The sequence below is a fragment of the Pipistrellus hanaki genome (genome assembly GCF_964339955.1).
Source record: "Pipistrellus hanaki genome assembly, chromosome: X".
NCBI lineage: Eukaryota > Metazoa > Chordata > Mammalia > Chiroptera > Vespertilionidae > Pipistrellus > Pipistrellus hanaki.
In genome coordinates, this window is record NC_140524.1 from 97,683,929 (window position 1) to 97,698,929 (window position 15,001).

Here is a 15,001-nt window from a genome sequence, read left to right on the forward strand (position 1 = left end):
GGGAGAGAGAGAGAGAAACATCATTGATGAGAAAGAATCGTGGATCGGCTGCCTCCTGCATGTCCCATGCTGGGGATCAAGCCCACAACCGGGGCATGTGTCCTGACTGGGAATTGAACTGGACCGTGACCTACTGGTTCATAGGTTGATACTCAACCATTGAGCCATGCCGACTGGGCTTAAGGAGGGAATGGAAGGAGGATTACATGGGGGTGGGAGAAAGCTAGGTGGGGATTGGACTACAGGACAGTTAATGTGGTCTTTACGTGCTCCCTTGAGGGTGGTTATACCTCTGACGAGTCCAAAAAAGAGGATTATTCTGGCATTTCCAAGGTGTGTTAACCCAGAACAATGGTCAGGGCTTGCTTAAGGCACAGATAAACCTTTCAACAGGGAAATTAATGGGCCTGGAATGTTAGGAAGTTGTGATCAGATCACCCTGTGAGGTTACTTTCGGTCACAGTTTGTTAGATTTAGAGCCTCTTTTTTGTGCTCAGCTCTGAGAACAGATTTAGACCAAATTTTTGACCATATAGTCTGTTTTCTGTAACTGTAGATTCGGAAGAATGCTCTGTCCGGTCAGTGCACAGGCCAGTTTATTGGCTGTTTTCAGCACATCGTTCTCGCGATATGAGTCAATGCTCCCATTTCATAGTTGCTGGTGAATTTGCATTTAAAACTCTCCTCATTGAGGTTGCTGAGGACCGATGGAGAATTGGGGGTGTCTCTGTGGATGCGGCCCATTACTATGTATGACATTTGAAAAAAATCTCTCTCTGGCAAGGAGGATGAGTAAAATAGCAGTTGTGGTTGTCCAGAGATTTAGGTTGGTTTTTGTTTGTTTGTTTGTTTTATTTTGATTGATTTCGGAGAGGAAGGGAGAGGGAGAGAGAGATAGAAACATCAATGATGAGAGAGAATCATTGATCTTGCTTGTTTCCTGCACACCCTTTATTGGGATTGAGCTCACAACCCGGGCATGTGCCCTTGACTGGAACCGAACCCGGGACTTTTCAGTCCGCAGGCTGATGCTTTACCCACTGAGCCAGTGATCTAGGGCCAGAGATTTGGTTTTTCACAGTAATTGTGACAAAGGCTCATATCAGTGACATCTCGGCACTTCCAGTTGTGTTGGTAAATGCACGAATGAGGCACACTAGTCTTAAGTGTCAGGTTGATGATGTTCAAACAGCTTAGGAATCCCTAGTTGGAGAGTGACGGGTTTAGGAAGACTGCACACATAGCGTTGGCAGAACATTTCTTAGCATTTATTTAGGATGTGGCAGATCCTTAAGTGCCTGCCAGTAGCTTCTTGGATGTACTTGAGAGGGTGGTGAGAGCTTGTTAGGGTAAGTGTGAAAAACAGCCACACCACCTGGCAAAGAAGCCATTCTCTCCTAACAGGTGTAATTAATGTGACTGTGTTCGATGTGGCTTTGTAAATTTACCCACAAGAAGGGAGCGGACAAAAGCAACTATAGCAGCGGCAGAAGCAACAAATGAACCATCAAACAAATCACATACCCCCATTTAGGAGCTAAGGTGTATGTATTTATTGCTACTGCTTTAACCCAGACTTAGAACATGGTGCCTTGGGCCGTGGGTCTTGACATATAAAGAAGCATCCATGTTCCAACACCATTCTCTGACATCAGCTCGGGGTCCTGCAATTCAACCCTGACACTAAGTACCCCAGTGAGAGTCAGACTCCGTAGGTTTATGGGCTCTGTCCTTTCTAAGACTGCCCTCGCTTCAGACACCAGCCATAAGTTTCCAGTGTCCCCAAGCCACCCACAATTCTGCCTGGCTGACTACAGCCCTTTCAGGTTAGAGAATTCTCTAGAGTAGGGGTGTCGAACTCAATCAGAGAAGGGGCCAAAATCTAAAATCCAGCCTAAATCGCGGGCCGAATGGTTTACTGAACAGTCATAAACTGACAATGTCATAAACTGACAGCGGAGTGCAGTGATGACAGCGCGGTGCGGGCCACATTGCAAGGCCTGGCGGGCTGGATTTGGCCCGCGGGCCTTGTGTTTGACATATGTGCTCTAGAGTGACTCACAGAATCGGGAATGTGAGCCACCCTCCCGCGCAGCTGCGTATTCACCAACCAGGATGCTCCCCAGTCCTCTTGATATTGGGAGTTCATTACTGGTCACATGATTGAATTCATTCTCTAGACACCCTCCTCTTTCCCCCTGACATCCCCTCTCTGGAGTTCAGTGGCTGAAAGTTCCAGCCTTCTAATGACTTGGTTTGTTTTTTCTGGTGTCTAACTTCCATCCTCAAGCCATCTAGGGACCACCCCGTGGCACATCATTAGCATAACAAAGATACCACTGTCACTCAGAAAATTCCAAAGGTTTTTGAAGTTCTTTCAGGAAATGAGAACAAAGACCACACACTATGTGTGTGTGTGTGTGTGTGTGTGTGTGTGTGTGTGTGTATAATTTTTAATGTATTGATTTTTACAGAGAGGAAGGGAGATGGACAGAGAGCTAGAAACATTGATGAGAGAGGAACATCGACCAGCTGCCTCCTGCACACCCCCGACCGGGGATGTGCCCGCAACCAATGTATATGCCCTTGATGGGAATTGAACCTGGGACCTTTCAGTCCGCAGACCGACGCTCTATCCATTGAGCCAAACCGGTTTCTGCTATTTATATATTTTTTATTCTTCCACAGTATCCATGGTTCTAGGGGTAGAATAATGACTTCAAAGCATTCTGTAATTTGATCAAACGAACCTTGCGTGCATTCTGCCTCTGGTTTAAGGTGGCTGGTGTAAATCTCTCTCTCTTTTCCACGTCCAGCTGGGCTAGAGAGCAGTCTGGTTCCTGAGTAGGGACTGCTGGGGATTTAGAAAACGAAAGAAAAAGATAGACACAGAAATAGAAGGAAAAAGCTGGGGGCCAGGTGGGACCACTACCCTCTTCTGATGGAGAGACAGTGACCCAGAGCCATGAAGCGTGTTTATTTTATACCCCAAAATACCAGGAAGTGTTCACCAAAAGTCAAGACAAGGGAGATTATTCGCATTCTTGCATTCCCAGTGCTTGACTGGATTTACATATCAAAACCCACTTCTGGACACCTGGGCAAAGATGAGTCAATGCTCAGCACAAATCTGCTCTTGGTTTTCTTCCATGAGTATAAATGAGCTGCCAGACTCTTGAGTTCTGGCTTACTCTTGAACTCATTCTGTGGCATATTTGAGTCATTCCACTTACATACGGTGTTTTGTCACCCACCAGGTCATATGTATCCATGATGTTTCTTCCACATACCGAGTGCCCGTGCTTTTGGAGGAACAAGGCATCGTTAAATATTTTAAAGAGAGATTGAATTTGCCCATTGGTGACTCTGCAAATAATTTGCTTTTCAAGTGGAAAAATATGGCTGACAGGTATGTAAAAGGAATTACTAATGTAATCTTCAATAATTCTTGGGTTTGGGAGTAGGACTGGCATGTACCTTAAAAGGTACCTATGTTGCATTTGCATTTGGCTTTTTGTATGTATGTGTATGTTTTTGTTTTGTTTTTTTAAATATATTTTATTGATTTTTTACAGAGAGGAAAGGAGAGAGAGAGAGAGCTGGAAACGTCGATGACAGAGAAACATCGACCAGTTGCCTCCTGCACACCCCCTACAGGGGATGTGCCCGCAACCAAGATACATGCCCTTGACCGGAATCGAACCCGGGACCCTTCAGTCCGCAGACCGACGCTCTACCACTGAGCCAAACCGGTTTCGGCTGTATGTGTATGTTTTGTATGGATGTGTTTAAAGCTCTAGCACATTGTTAGGATGTTTTACTGTATTCTTTGAAGATTTCTGGGACCTTTGAGCATTTTGATTTTTTTATTAGTTTATTTCTTAGTTTCTGGATATTGTAAATAGTTTTAAATATCGTGAACTTTCTGTTTCTTGTTTTGCTTTGCTTGTTTTTTAAGATTTGGTTAATTTCTTAAAGAAAATCATTTTTTTTTGCTTTTAAATACATTTTTATTGACTTCAGAGAGGAAGGGAGAGAGAGGGAGATAGAAACATCAATAATGAGAGAGAACCATTGATTGGCCGCCTCCTGGACTGGGGATCAAGCCTGCAACCCGGGCATGTGCCCTTGACCGGAATCAAACCTGGGACCAGCCGGGACTGGTTTGGCTCAATGGATAGAGCGTGCGGCTTGGGGATGGAATCAAACCTGGGACCAGCCGGGACTGGTTTGGCTCAATGGATAGAGCGTCGGCTTGGGGACTGAAGGGCCCCGGGTTTGATTCCGGTCAAGGGCATGTACCTTGGTTGCGGGCATATCCCCAGTAGGGGGTGTACAAGAGGCAGCTGATCGATGACTCTCTCTCATTGATGTTTCTAACTCTCTATCTCTCTCCCTTCCTCTCTGTACAAAAATCAATAAAAAATATTTAAAAAAACCAAAAAAAACAAACCTGGGACCTCAGTCTGCAGGCCAACACTTTATCCACTGAGCCAAACCAGTTAGGGCAAGAAAAATCCTTTTAAATGGGAAGTTTTGGTTATTTGTTATTGTTCCACTTCACATTTATTAACTATCAGCATCATTATTTTTTGTTGTTATTAATCCTCACCCTAGGATATTTTTTCATTGATTTTTTTTTCCCCGAGAGTGGAAGGGAGGGGGAGAGACACACAGAAACAGCAATATGAAAGAGACACATGGATTGGTTGGCTCCCACACACACCCCAACCTGACCCAGGGATTGAGTCTGCAATCGAGATACGTGCCCTTGATCGGAATTGAACCCCAGAACCCTCCAATCCGAGGGCTAATGCTCTATCCACTGAGCCAAACTGGCTAGGGTGAGGTTTTGGGTTTGCTCTCTGGTCAGGGCATGTGTAGGAGGCAACCAGTTTCCCTCATATATATTTCTCTCTCCTCTCTTTTCCTCTCTCCAAAATAAAAACAAAGTTCTCATCACAAGAAAAAAATATTTCTGATGATATGTGGTGATGGATGCTAACTAGATTTATTGTGGTGCTCATGTAGCAATATCTACATATATTGAATTATGTTGTACCTGGAAAGCTTATATGATACATGTCAATTACATCTAAATCGCCTTCCTAGAAAGTCACCTTTCCTGCCAGTTTTGACTTCTTTGCTTCCTGTGTATTTTTCTCCTCCTAGCCTTTTCCCCCCATCATGTTACTCTTGTACTCCTTGAAGATGTTAATCTGAATGAGGAATATTCCTCATCACGTAACATTTTTGTTAGAGGGTTTGCTTCCAAGCCCTAAAATATCTTCAGCCCCAAGATGACATTTCCACCTACTTCGTATCAGACCAGACATTTCTCATGTTCTCCGGACAGATTTCCTGACAAAAGCAACAGTAAAGATTGTGTCTCTAATGGCAAAATGTGATTAAGCATCTTCTGTAGAATGGAATTTCCTCATAAAATTGATCGAAACGCCTTGTAACATTTTAAATAGTTCTCTTAGCACCATTTTTTTTCAGGCATGCCATGAATAACCTGGCTTTTGTGGGCCAGCGGGGAATGTAGCACTTTAAAAAAAGTTTTTATCGAATTTATTGGGGTGACATTGGTTAATAAAATTATACAGGTGTAGCCATTTTTAATGTAGACGCTTTGAATGTGTTTTCTTATATAATGTCACCTTCCAAAGTTGATACTGGAATGTTTCTTGTTGACACAGAATGCATTTTTTAGTACAATGTCTCCTTGTAAATGAATTCAAGGACAGCTCATGTTTATAAGATGGGGACAGCCTTTTTATATTTTTAATGCTTTTAACTTTTTCTCTGATTTCTATCTGTGCTTGCTTGTGTGAAGCAACAGTGGAAATTTCTTAGGATTTTGAAATGTGTCTGCCTGCAGGTTTGAGTTCTTTGGGGGTGGGGTGGAGCTTTGAATCAAGTACATCAAGTTCAAGGCTTGTCTACTTCTCAGTGTGTTTTTTTTTTTTAGTTTTTTTTTAAAAAATATTTTATTGATTTTTTACAGAGAGGAAGAGAGAGGGGTAGAGTTAGAAACATCTATGAGAGAAAAACATCAATCAGCTGCCTCTTGCACGCCCCCTACTGGGGATGTATTCGAAATCAGGGTACATGCCCTTGACCAGAATGGAACCTGGGACCCTTCAGTCCCCAGGCTGACGCTCTATCCACTGAGCCAAACCGGTTTTGGCTGCTTCTCAGGTTTTGAAAAGCGCCTTGAGTGCTCTCTTTGGCGGTATTCATACTAAAAAAAAAAAAAAAAAAAAAAATGGGAGTGATACAGTGACTATTAGCGTGGCCCCTGTGCAAGGATGACATGCAAATTTGTGAAGCATTCCATTTTTTAAATATCACATAAAGGTTAGAGGAGGCAAACACATTACAGAAGATAGTTTCTGAATTGCAGTAGCTATTGTCTTCTTCTAACTCTCGGCATAAATCAGGATGCTCTGTGGCAAAAAAACATAAACGGGAGAAGTAAAGGTCTGTATTTGCAAAGGGGGATGGAGATAAGATACATGCATATGACCTTCAGCTTGTCCCCCCTCCCAGGTACGAAAGGCTGCAGAAAACGTGCTCCATCGCTCTGGTCGGCAAATACACCAAGCTGCGGGACTGCTATGCCTCTGTGTTTAAAGCTCTGGAACATTCCGCCTTGGCCATCAACCACAAGTTGAATCTGATGGTGAGTCCCGGCCCAGTCATCCGGGTATTTCAATCATTCCCTCTGATACAGCTTGCGCTTCAGAGAGGTAGGTTGTGCGTATGGCCAAATCACCCCGAACACAGAGGTATCTCATCACAGAGGTAGATTGTGTTGAAGGATCCTCAAGTCCAAGTTTCCAGATGCCAGCCAAGGGCCAGCCTTGTAAGCAGGCCTTTCCACTGATAGTGGATCATGCTTTTCTACCCAAAGTGTCCAGTCCAGTGTTTGCATAACAAGTAGTTGTTGAATAATGTTGTCATAGTGTTAGATCGTTCTTGTGTTTCTGAGTATGTATTTTTCTGAAATGTTCCTTTAATCTGTTGGGTGTTTGCAGTACATAGACTCCATTGATCTGGAGCACACCACCGAAACCGAGGACCCTGTGAAATTCCACGAGGCGTGGCAGAAGCTATGCAAAGCCGAGTGAGTCCCGGGGACCCTTCACCCTAGTTGGGAGAATGACACTGTGCTTTTTTCTGGAAGGATTGGACTGACCCAGTTATTAAGTTTTGCATTTTGAAAGGTAGCCTGGCGTACTTGTGGTCATTATGGGTGGTTGTGAAACATTCACATCGCATTTACTTTTTTTTTTATTGTCTGAAGTTTTACATATGTCTCCTTTTTTCCCAACTGACCACCCCCCAGCCATTCCTACCCCGGCTAAGCCCCCACCATCCCAGTGTCTGTGTCCATTGGTTATGCTAATATGCATGCATACAAGTCCTTGCTCTCTAGCCATCCCCCTCCCCCACACCTCATCATTTGTCTCTAAATCTATTCTTTTTTATGGTAAAATATATTTTATTGATTTTTTTTACAGAGAGGAAGAGAGAGAGAGAGTTAGAAACATCAAGGAGCGCCAAAACCGGTTTGGCTCAGTGGTAGAGTGTTGGTCTGCGGACTGAAGGGTCCCAGGTTCGATTCTGGTCAAGGGCATGTACATTGGTTGCGGGCACATCCCCGGTGGGGGGTGTGCAAGAGGCAGCTGGTCGATGTTTTTCTCTCATCGACGTTTCTAGCTCTCTATCTCTTTCCCTTCCTCTCTGTAAAAAAAAAAAAAAAAAAAAGCAACATCAAGGAGAGAGAAACATCCATCAGCTGCTTCCTGCACACCCCCTACTAGGGATGTGCCCGCAACCAAAGTACATGCCCTTGACCGGAATCGAACCTGGGACTCTTGAGTTTGCAGGCCGACACTCTATCCACTGAGCCAAACCGTTCTTGTTCATCAGATCATTATATCCCACATATGAGTGAGATCATGTGATAGTTATCTTTCTCTGACTGTCGCATTTACGTTTCAATGTGCCGTGTTAATGTTAGTGGCACTTGCAATGGAAGTGGTTTTGTTTGGGGAGAACTGGCATCCTGTATTAGAGAGAGTGTGCTGATTGTATGAAAGATGCAGAGATGGATTGCACACAAAGTTCAAGTGCAAGCATGACAACCCTCTCTCTTGGTTATATTTTCTTTTCCGCATCGTTTTATTTGCATTTTTATTATAAAAGTAATTGACAGAACTCTTGGGGGTAGCATTATATTGTGAGGGTAGCACGACCTTCCTGGATTTTTTCTTGAAGTCTTGTCTTTTCAAATGAGGGTTTGTCTAGAAGGTATCTAAAGTGTCTTCTAACAGAAAATTTTATGTGCCCTACTTAATTAGCAATTGGAATCTTAGGCTGATTTTACCAGATTAACTCCTTCTGATTATGTAAGATCTTAACATTTTTATAAAGTGTTTTAAAAAAAATCCTAACCTATTTTTATTCAGATAAACCAGTGGCTTTTTATTTATTTTAAAATACATTTTTATTGATTTTTGGAGAGAAGAAGGGAGAGGGGGAGAGAAAGAGAGAAACATCAACTATGAGAAAGAATCATTGATCGGCTGCCTCTTGCACACCCCATACTAGGGATCGAGCCCCCAAGCTGGGCATGTGCCTTGACTTGGAATTGAACTGTGAACTTCTGAATCATAGATTGATACTCAACCACTGAGCCATGCCAGCCGGGCTAAACCAGTGACATTTTAAATTGAACTGAGTTCTCAGTCACTATGCTTATGCCACAAAGACCTATCAGACAAATATATATTGGGGTCAGTTGTGAGAAATTGTTGCAACTTCTTTATACATTGGGAAGATTTCAAGAAGAAAGTTCAGGATGTCAGATCATGTAATCAATTCTGAATACAGATCTCAGTGTATGCTCTAATGTTGGATTGGGATGAGTAAGCAGGAAAGGCTGAAAATAAGAGTTTAAAAAATAAAAAGAATGTCAAATTCACTCCCATCTTGTGTGCTGATTGCAGTGGTGTTCTGGTGCCAGGAGGCTTCGGGATCAGAGGAACGTTGGGCAAACTCCAGGCGATTTCTTGGGCAAGGACAAAGAAAATTCCTTTTCTTGGTAAGATTCATGTTTATGATCCTAACTATGACTTGATTTGATTTTTGACACCTAGTAGGGGTAACACTTAATAGGGTTGTTAATGTGAAAGGTGTGAACTCATGTTTGAGTATTCAGGCACCAACTAGTCTGCTGCAAGGGACAGCAAACTGTATCTTCAAGACTATACCTTGCTTGTGGCCTGTTTTGTAAATAAAGTTTTATTAGCACATAGCCACACTAATCTATATATAAAAGGCTGATATGCTAAGTGTCCCTTCTGACTGTCTGACCTGTCACTATGATGCGTACTGACCACCAGGGGGCAGATACTAAATACAGGAGCTGCGGTGACTCGCACTGGCCATTTACAGAGAAATGGCACCGTGGACCTGGCATTGACAAAGAAACACTCAGCTTCCCCTAAGTAGGGCACAGGCCCCGCCACCACCCTGGAGTGATAGCCCACCAAATCACAGTCAACTCTGCTAAAATCCCATGGCACAAAATGCGGCCCACAGTCCAGCCCAGCCTGGAAACAGTCGCTGTTGGCGCTGGGTAATGACATCATGTAGCAATGCCCAGCTTCCCCTCTCTCACAACTAGTCTCCCTGGAGTTTCTTCAGCCTAGGAACACAAGTTGCTTTATAGCCAGGTGCAAACATTTTACACTTTAACCAAATGTCTGTGAAGCATTTTCCCATGCCTCATCTCATTTGATCCTCACAGAAGTAGGTAGATAGGAGACTCAGTCAAATCTTATTTTCTTTTCATTAGCTGGAAAATGGAGATTAAGAAAGCTTTGACTATGTTCTGTGCAGTGGGAAACATAGTCAAACACTGCTGTAGTTAAATATATTACTACAATTAAAAATATATTTGTTCTCCATGCATGATCTACAATAATACTCTGCTTCGTGTTGATATTTACTGCTGTGTTGTTGACAATGACCTGAAAGAGAAGTTGGGGTGCTTCACTGGGCTGGAAAAAGTTTAGTTAAATCAGAAAGCAAGTCTAATTAAGCAAGTTTATTCTATATCTATAAGAAGCTAAATTGACTCACGCATGTGCAGTACATATAAAGCTCTCGCTGGTGCCAATCGCACGTGTGAGTTTCTATCTGTCATTGTTGACCATGAATTTGGTTGACACTTCTATTATAGAGAAAGAGCGAATAGCGGTATTAAAATATTTCTTCTAATTAATTTCCTTTCAATGTGCACGAATCTGTGCACCAGGCCACGAGTTTGATTATATATTGTCTATGGCACCTTTTGTGGCACAGTGTCAGGGTTTGAGGCCCTACAGCATTCAAAGCCTAAAATCTTCACTGTCCTGCCTTTTAGAGAGTTTGGAGAACTTATCATTGCTCTGGCTGGTAGCAAGAGGCTGGGAGAAATTGCTGTCTCTACCTGCCCTGACCTTTGATTCTCACCCAGATCCATCTTTTCACCACTTAAAGTGGAGAACCATTCAACAGAATGCCACAATGTTCTTTCTTACTAGAATGAAAAATGTTGAAGTTGAAATTGACTCTTTCTCGAAAACATAGTTCAGAAAGCCCATCCAACTTTGCGGGAACAGCTGTGTTAACATTTGGTACAGCTGGGTCTTTTTAATGCTTTTGTGCAAATTGCAAAGCATGACTTCTGTGCCAGTGAGACCAGATGAAATGGATCCTTGCGGGATAAAGGCAGCCCTGCATGTGGGGATTCAGGCAGGAGAGGGAGTGGAGAGAGGCTGTGTTTCACGCTGTGCTTGCATGTATTGGGCTTGCAGACCGAGTGGACAGGCTTGGGTACCTTTTCCTATCAGCAGCCTATTCATTTTCCCCATTGCCTGCTCTTTGATTAGCTTCTTAGAAGCTCTCCACTGGGACCCATTTTCAAAAGGGAAGCCAGGAGTAGTTGCCTTGATACCTTGTTTTGTTTTACCCTTCTAAGCTCTTCTGGGCCATTGATTTCTTTTGAAGTAAGCTTGTTTGGTTTCTGTCTACACGTGGTTCGTGTTCTTCAGATAATTATCACGGTAGAGAACAGTTGGAAACTCTGTAGCTTTCTCTTTAACACAGGGCCTCTTTATGTCCTAGCCGTGTGGAACTTGCATAGTTCCCAACTTTGTTCTGATTTAGTATATTGGTTGCTCTCTCCTTCAGATCTCTTGTGTTCCTTGGCTATGTCTCTAAGAGCATTAGGCATTTGTTTAGTGGAGAGAGATTGGTGGGCTGCAGTGAATGTGGAGATGAGAGAAGGGCAACAGGCCTGGGACTACACAGGTCTCTTCCTTCTTTTTTATTTTATTTTTATTTTTAATTAATTTAATTTAATTTATTTTCATTATTATTATTATTGATTATGGTATCACATAATTTTCCTCATCCCCCCCCATTCCCATCCCAAACCCCTCCCCACATATGCTCCCACCCCCCTGTTGTCCATGGCCACTGGCTAGGCCTATATGCATGCACACAAGTCCTTTGGTTGATCTCTCCCCCTTACCCCCACCCTCTCCTACCTTCCCTCTGAGGTTTGAGAGTCTGATCGCTGCTTCTCTTTCTCTGGGTCTGTTTTTGTTTGTTGTTCATTATTTCCTCTAGATGTGTGAGATCATGTGATCCAAGAAATACCCTTGTAAGAACCGAAACTGAGACAAGCCATAATGGTTATGCTGAGAGGCAAATGAATCAGTCTGTAGTGAGTTCCTTTCTGGGCCACCAGTTCTTTTGAGTCCCAATTTCAATGTCAAACAGTTCCTTATGTGTACATGTCAGCCATGATATTTCAGATCTGGTTGGTGGACAAATGGTGGCGATGCAGGTCTGACCCTCTCTGTTTTGGTCCTGGGCATCCTGCAGCGACACGCAGCTGCTGTCTGCTGGTATGGCGAGGCGTCCTCAGCGTCTTCCATCTCTGAACTGTTTCTCTTCATGGCTGGAGCACTTTTGTCTGTTCCTCTCTGTTACAAGAATCCAGATGGTCTCGGAGTTGTTTTCTGGGGTCTTTTCTTTCTTTCTTTCTTTTTTTTTTTAAAATATATTTTTTATTGATTTTTTACAGAGAGGAAGGGAGAGAGATAGAGAGATAGAGAGCTAGAAACGTCGATGAGAGAGAAACATCGACCAGTCGCCTCCTGCACACCCCCTACCGTGGATGTGCCCGCAACCAATGTACATGCCCTTGACCGGAATCGAACCTGGGACCCTTCAGTCCGCAGACCGACGCTCTACCACTGAGCCAAACCGGCTTTGGCAGGTCTTTTCTTTCTTATTGAGCTCTCTGTTCAGTTCCATTTTGTGTCTTCCTGCCCTTCTCTAAACCACACTCAAGCCCGGAAAGTAGGTGCCTTCTTCCTACAGTGAGGTTATAGGAATGTTCTGGGTTCTCCTGCCCACTTGTTGGTTCCGCTGGCCAGCCTGAGGCTGCCCTCATAATGAAGGCTGGGAAGCTGAGAAGGGGGGTGGTGGAGACCCCTCCTTTGGTTGATCTCTCCCCCTTACCCCCACCCTCTCCTACCTTCCCTCTGAGGTTTGAGAGTCTGATCGCTGCTTCTCTTTCTCTGGGTCTGTTTTTGTTTGTTGTTCATTATTTCCTCTAGATGTGTGAGATCATGTGATCCAAGAAATACCCTTGTAAGAACCGAAACTGAGACAAGCCATAATGGTTATGCTGAGAGGCAAATGAATCAGTCTGTAGTGAGTTCCTTTCTGGGCCACCAGTTCTTTTGAGTCCCAATTTCAATGTCAAACAGTTGATTGGGTGTTGTTAGATATTCTCTGAAGGATTTGGGTGCTCTGGGGTAGCCCTGTAGCCCACACATGTACCTTGATATAGAGATAAATTTGGAGGGAGGTAGATTTGACTTTTGGAACTTGCCCTGGCCTTTCCTGCTGTTTTCTGACCTTGAATTCTTTCCTCCTCAAATTCAAGTCCTCTAACCCCCTTCCCTGCCTCTGCCATAGACGTCTGAGTGCACAGAGCACGGCTGTGAACCCAACAGCCAGAGTATTCCTCTCTCAGGGTCTGCATTCTAGATGGAGGAGGAAGACAGCAAACAAATGAACAGAAAATGGGAAGAAATACAAAATATGTTCATTTGCTTTATGTGCTTTTTAAAATAGGAGTTTGCCTTGGGATGCAGCTAGCAGTGATAGAGTTTGCAAGGAACTGCCTTAACTTGAAAGGTAAGTCTGAGATTTAGCTACTAACTTTCCATTTAAAATGATTCTTTTCACTTAAAATATTTTTTCAGCAATATCGGTTAATTATTGAATTCATTTCTTAATCTTCAGATGCCAATTCCACAGAATTTGAGCCAAGTGCCCCTGTCCCTGTGGTAAGTGGCTTGTTTATCTCTCTGGGTTGGATTATTGTCATTTGGTTTCTGGCTTTTGCCTAAACTCGGAAGGGCTACTATTTTTTTCATTACACTATCAGGACATTTACAATTATGTGAGCCCTGGCTGTTTCTCATTGGTTAGAGCACATGTGTCAAACACAAGGCCCGAGGGCCAAATCCAGCCCGCCAGGCCTTGCAATGTGGCCCACACCGCGCTGTCATCACTGCACTCCGCTGTCAGTTTATGACATTGTCAGTTTATGACTGTTCAGTAAACCATTCGGCCCACGATTTAGGCTGGATTTTAGATTTTGGCCCCTTCTCTGATTGAGTTCGACACCCCTGGGTTAGAGCATCGGCCAGAGGACTGAAGGGTTGCGTGTTCTATTCCTGGTCAAGGACACGCACCTGAGTTGCATGCTCGAACCCTGGCCCTGGTTGGGGTGAAAACAGGAGGCAACCAATAGATGTCTCACATCAATGCTTCTCTCTCTTTCCCTCTCCTCCCTCCACTCCACTCTTATTAAAAAAAAAATCAATGGAAAAAATATCCTCAGGTGAGGATTAAAACAATTATATGTGGTAATATTATTACTGCTATTATTTTTTTATTATGCTCTCAGGATATTTAAAATTATATATGATTTTATTTATTTATTTTTTTTTACATACAACTGCTTTGTTTTCAAGAGTCCATTTTGCCAGCTATGTGTTGAAAAAAGACACAATCCTGGGCTGATTTATCTTTGCAGCAGTTCAAGCTTAATGTTTAGGAAAGGATTAAATTGACTGTGACAACAATTTATAACAGCTAATATAAATAAATGGGTTGGCCTGTCCCTAGACTCATCCCTGTCTGTCTAGTTTCCACACTGGTGGTCATCTGTCTTTCTAAAACAAAAGTGACAGTTGTTCTTCCGCTGCTCCTCATTTTCCACTAATTCCCTTTCCTGTAAAATATTCACTTCAAGGCTCTTGTCTGGGAGTGATGGCTATTATGCGCTGTCACCTGCTGCTTTGCTAATTCAACCCATGACATCCCCTCCTTTCCGCACTTGGGATTTATGTTTGGGCAATCTGAACCATTTTTTTTTTATGTAGCTTGAGATTCCCTATACCCAAGATGTTCCCCTCCCACAATCTCCCTTCCCCTGGAAACTCAATGAAACCAATGAAGAATTTCATTTTAAACACACACACACACACACACACACACACACACACACACACAAACATGCCCAATTGTGGGATTCCCCTTTCACGTCCTGCGTGGTTCAGGGTTTTGGTTCAGGGTTTGGGTTCTGGAGAAGGCCGCACACAAATGAAAAGAGAGTAGAAAATGTATTAATTTGGCGATATTGGGGGCCAGGTGGGAACCCACCTCTAGTGGGAGGACTGCACACTGCTCTGGCCTTGCTATCCCTTTTATTGAGGCTATGGGAGACACCCACAGCCCTTAGGCAGGAAATAACAGAAATATACATAAGACAAACAGAGGTGGAGGCTGCTTCAGCTCCCAATGCCTCAACTGGTGAGTGGTTAGAGAATTAAGGTTGTTGACCAGCCTTCCC

At 43.4% G+C, this 15,001-nt stretch overlaps 1 protein-coding gene across 5 annotated transcripts in view; it reads left to right on the forward strand.

Annotated features, from left to right (window-relative positions):
• CTPS2 (CTP synthase 2) overlaps positions 1-15,001 on the forward strand; it is a 123,916-nt gene that overhangs the window by 31,579 nt on the left and 77,336 nt on the right. For all 5 annotated transcript variants that reach the window (XM_084869834.1, XM_084869832.1, XM_084869833.1 and 2 more), the window contains exons 8-13: positions 3,258-3,409; positions 6,556-6,688; positions 7,044-7,132; positions 9,021-9,115; positions 13,213-13,275; positions 13,384-13,427. In XM_084869834.1, coding sequence (XP_084725960.1) covers positions 3,258-3,409; positions 6,556-6,688; positions 7,044-7,132; positions 9,021-9,115; positions 13,213-13,275; positions 13,384-13,427 — 576 coding nt within the window. The remainder of the gene's footprint in view (positions 1-3,257; positions 3,410-6,555; positions 6,689-7,043; positions 7,133-9,020; positions 9,116-13,212; positions 13,276-13,383; positions 13,428-15,001) is intronic.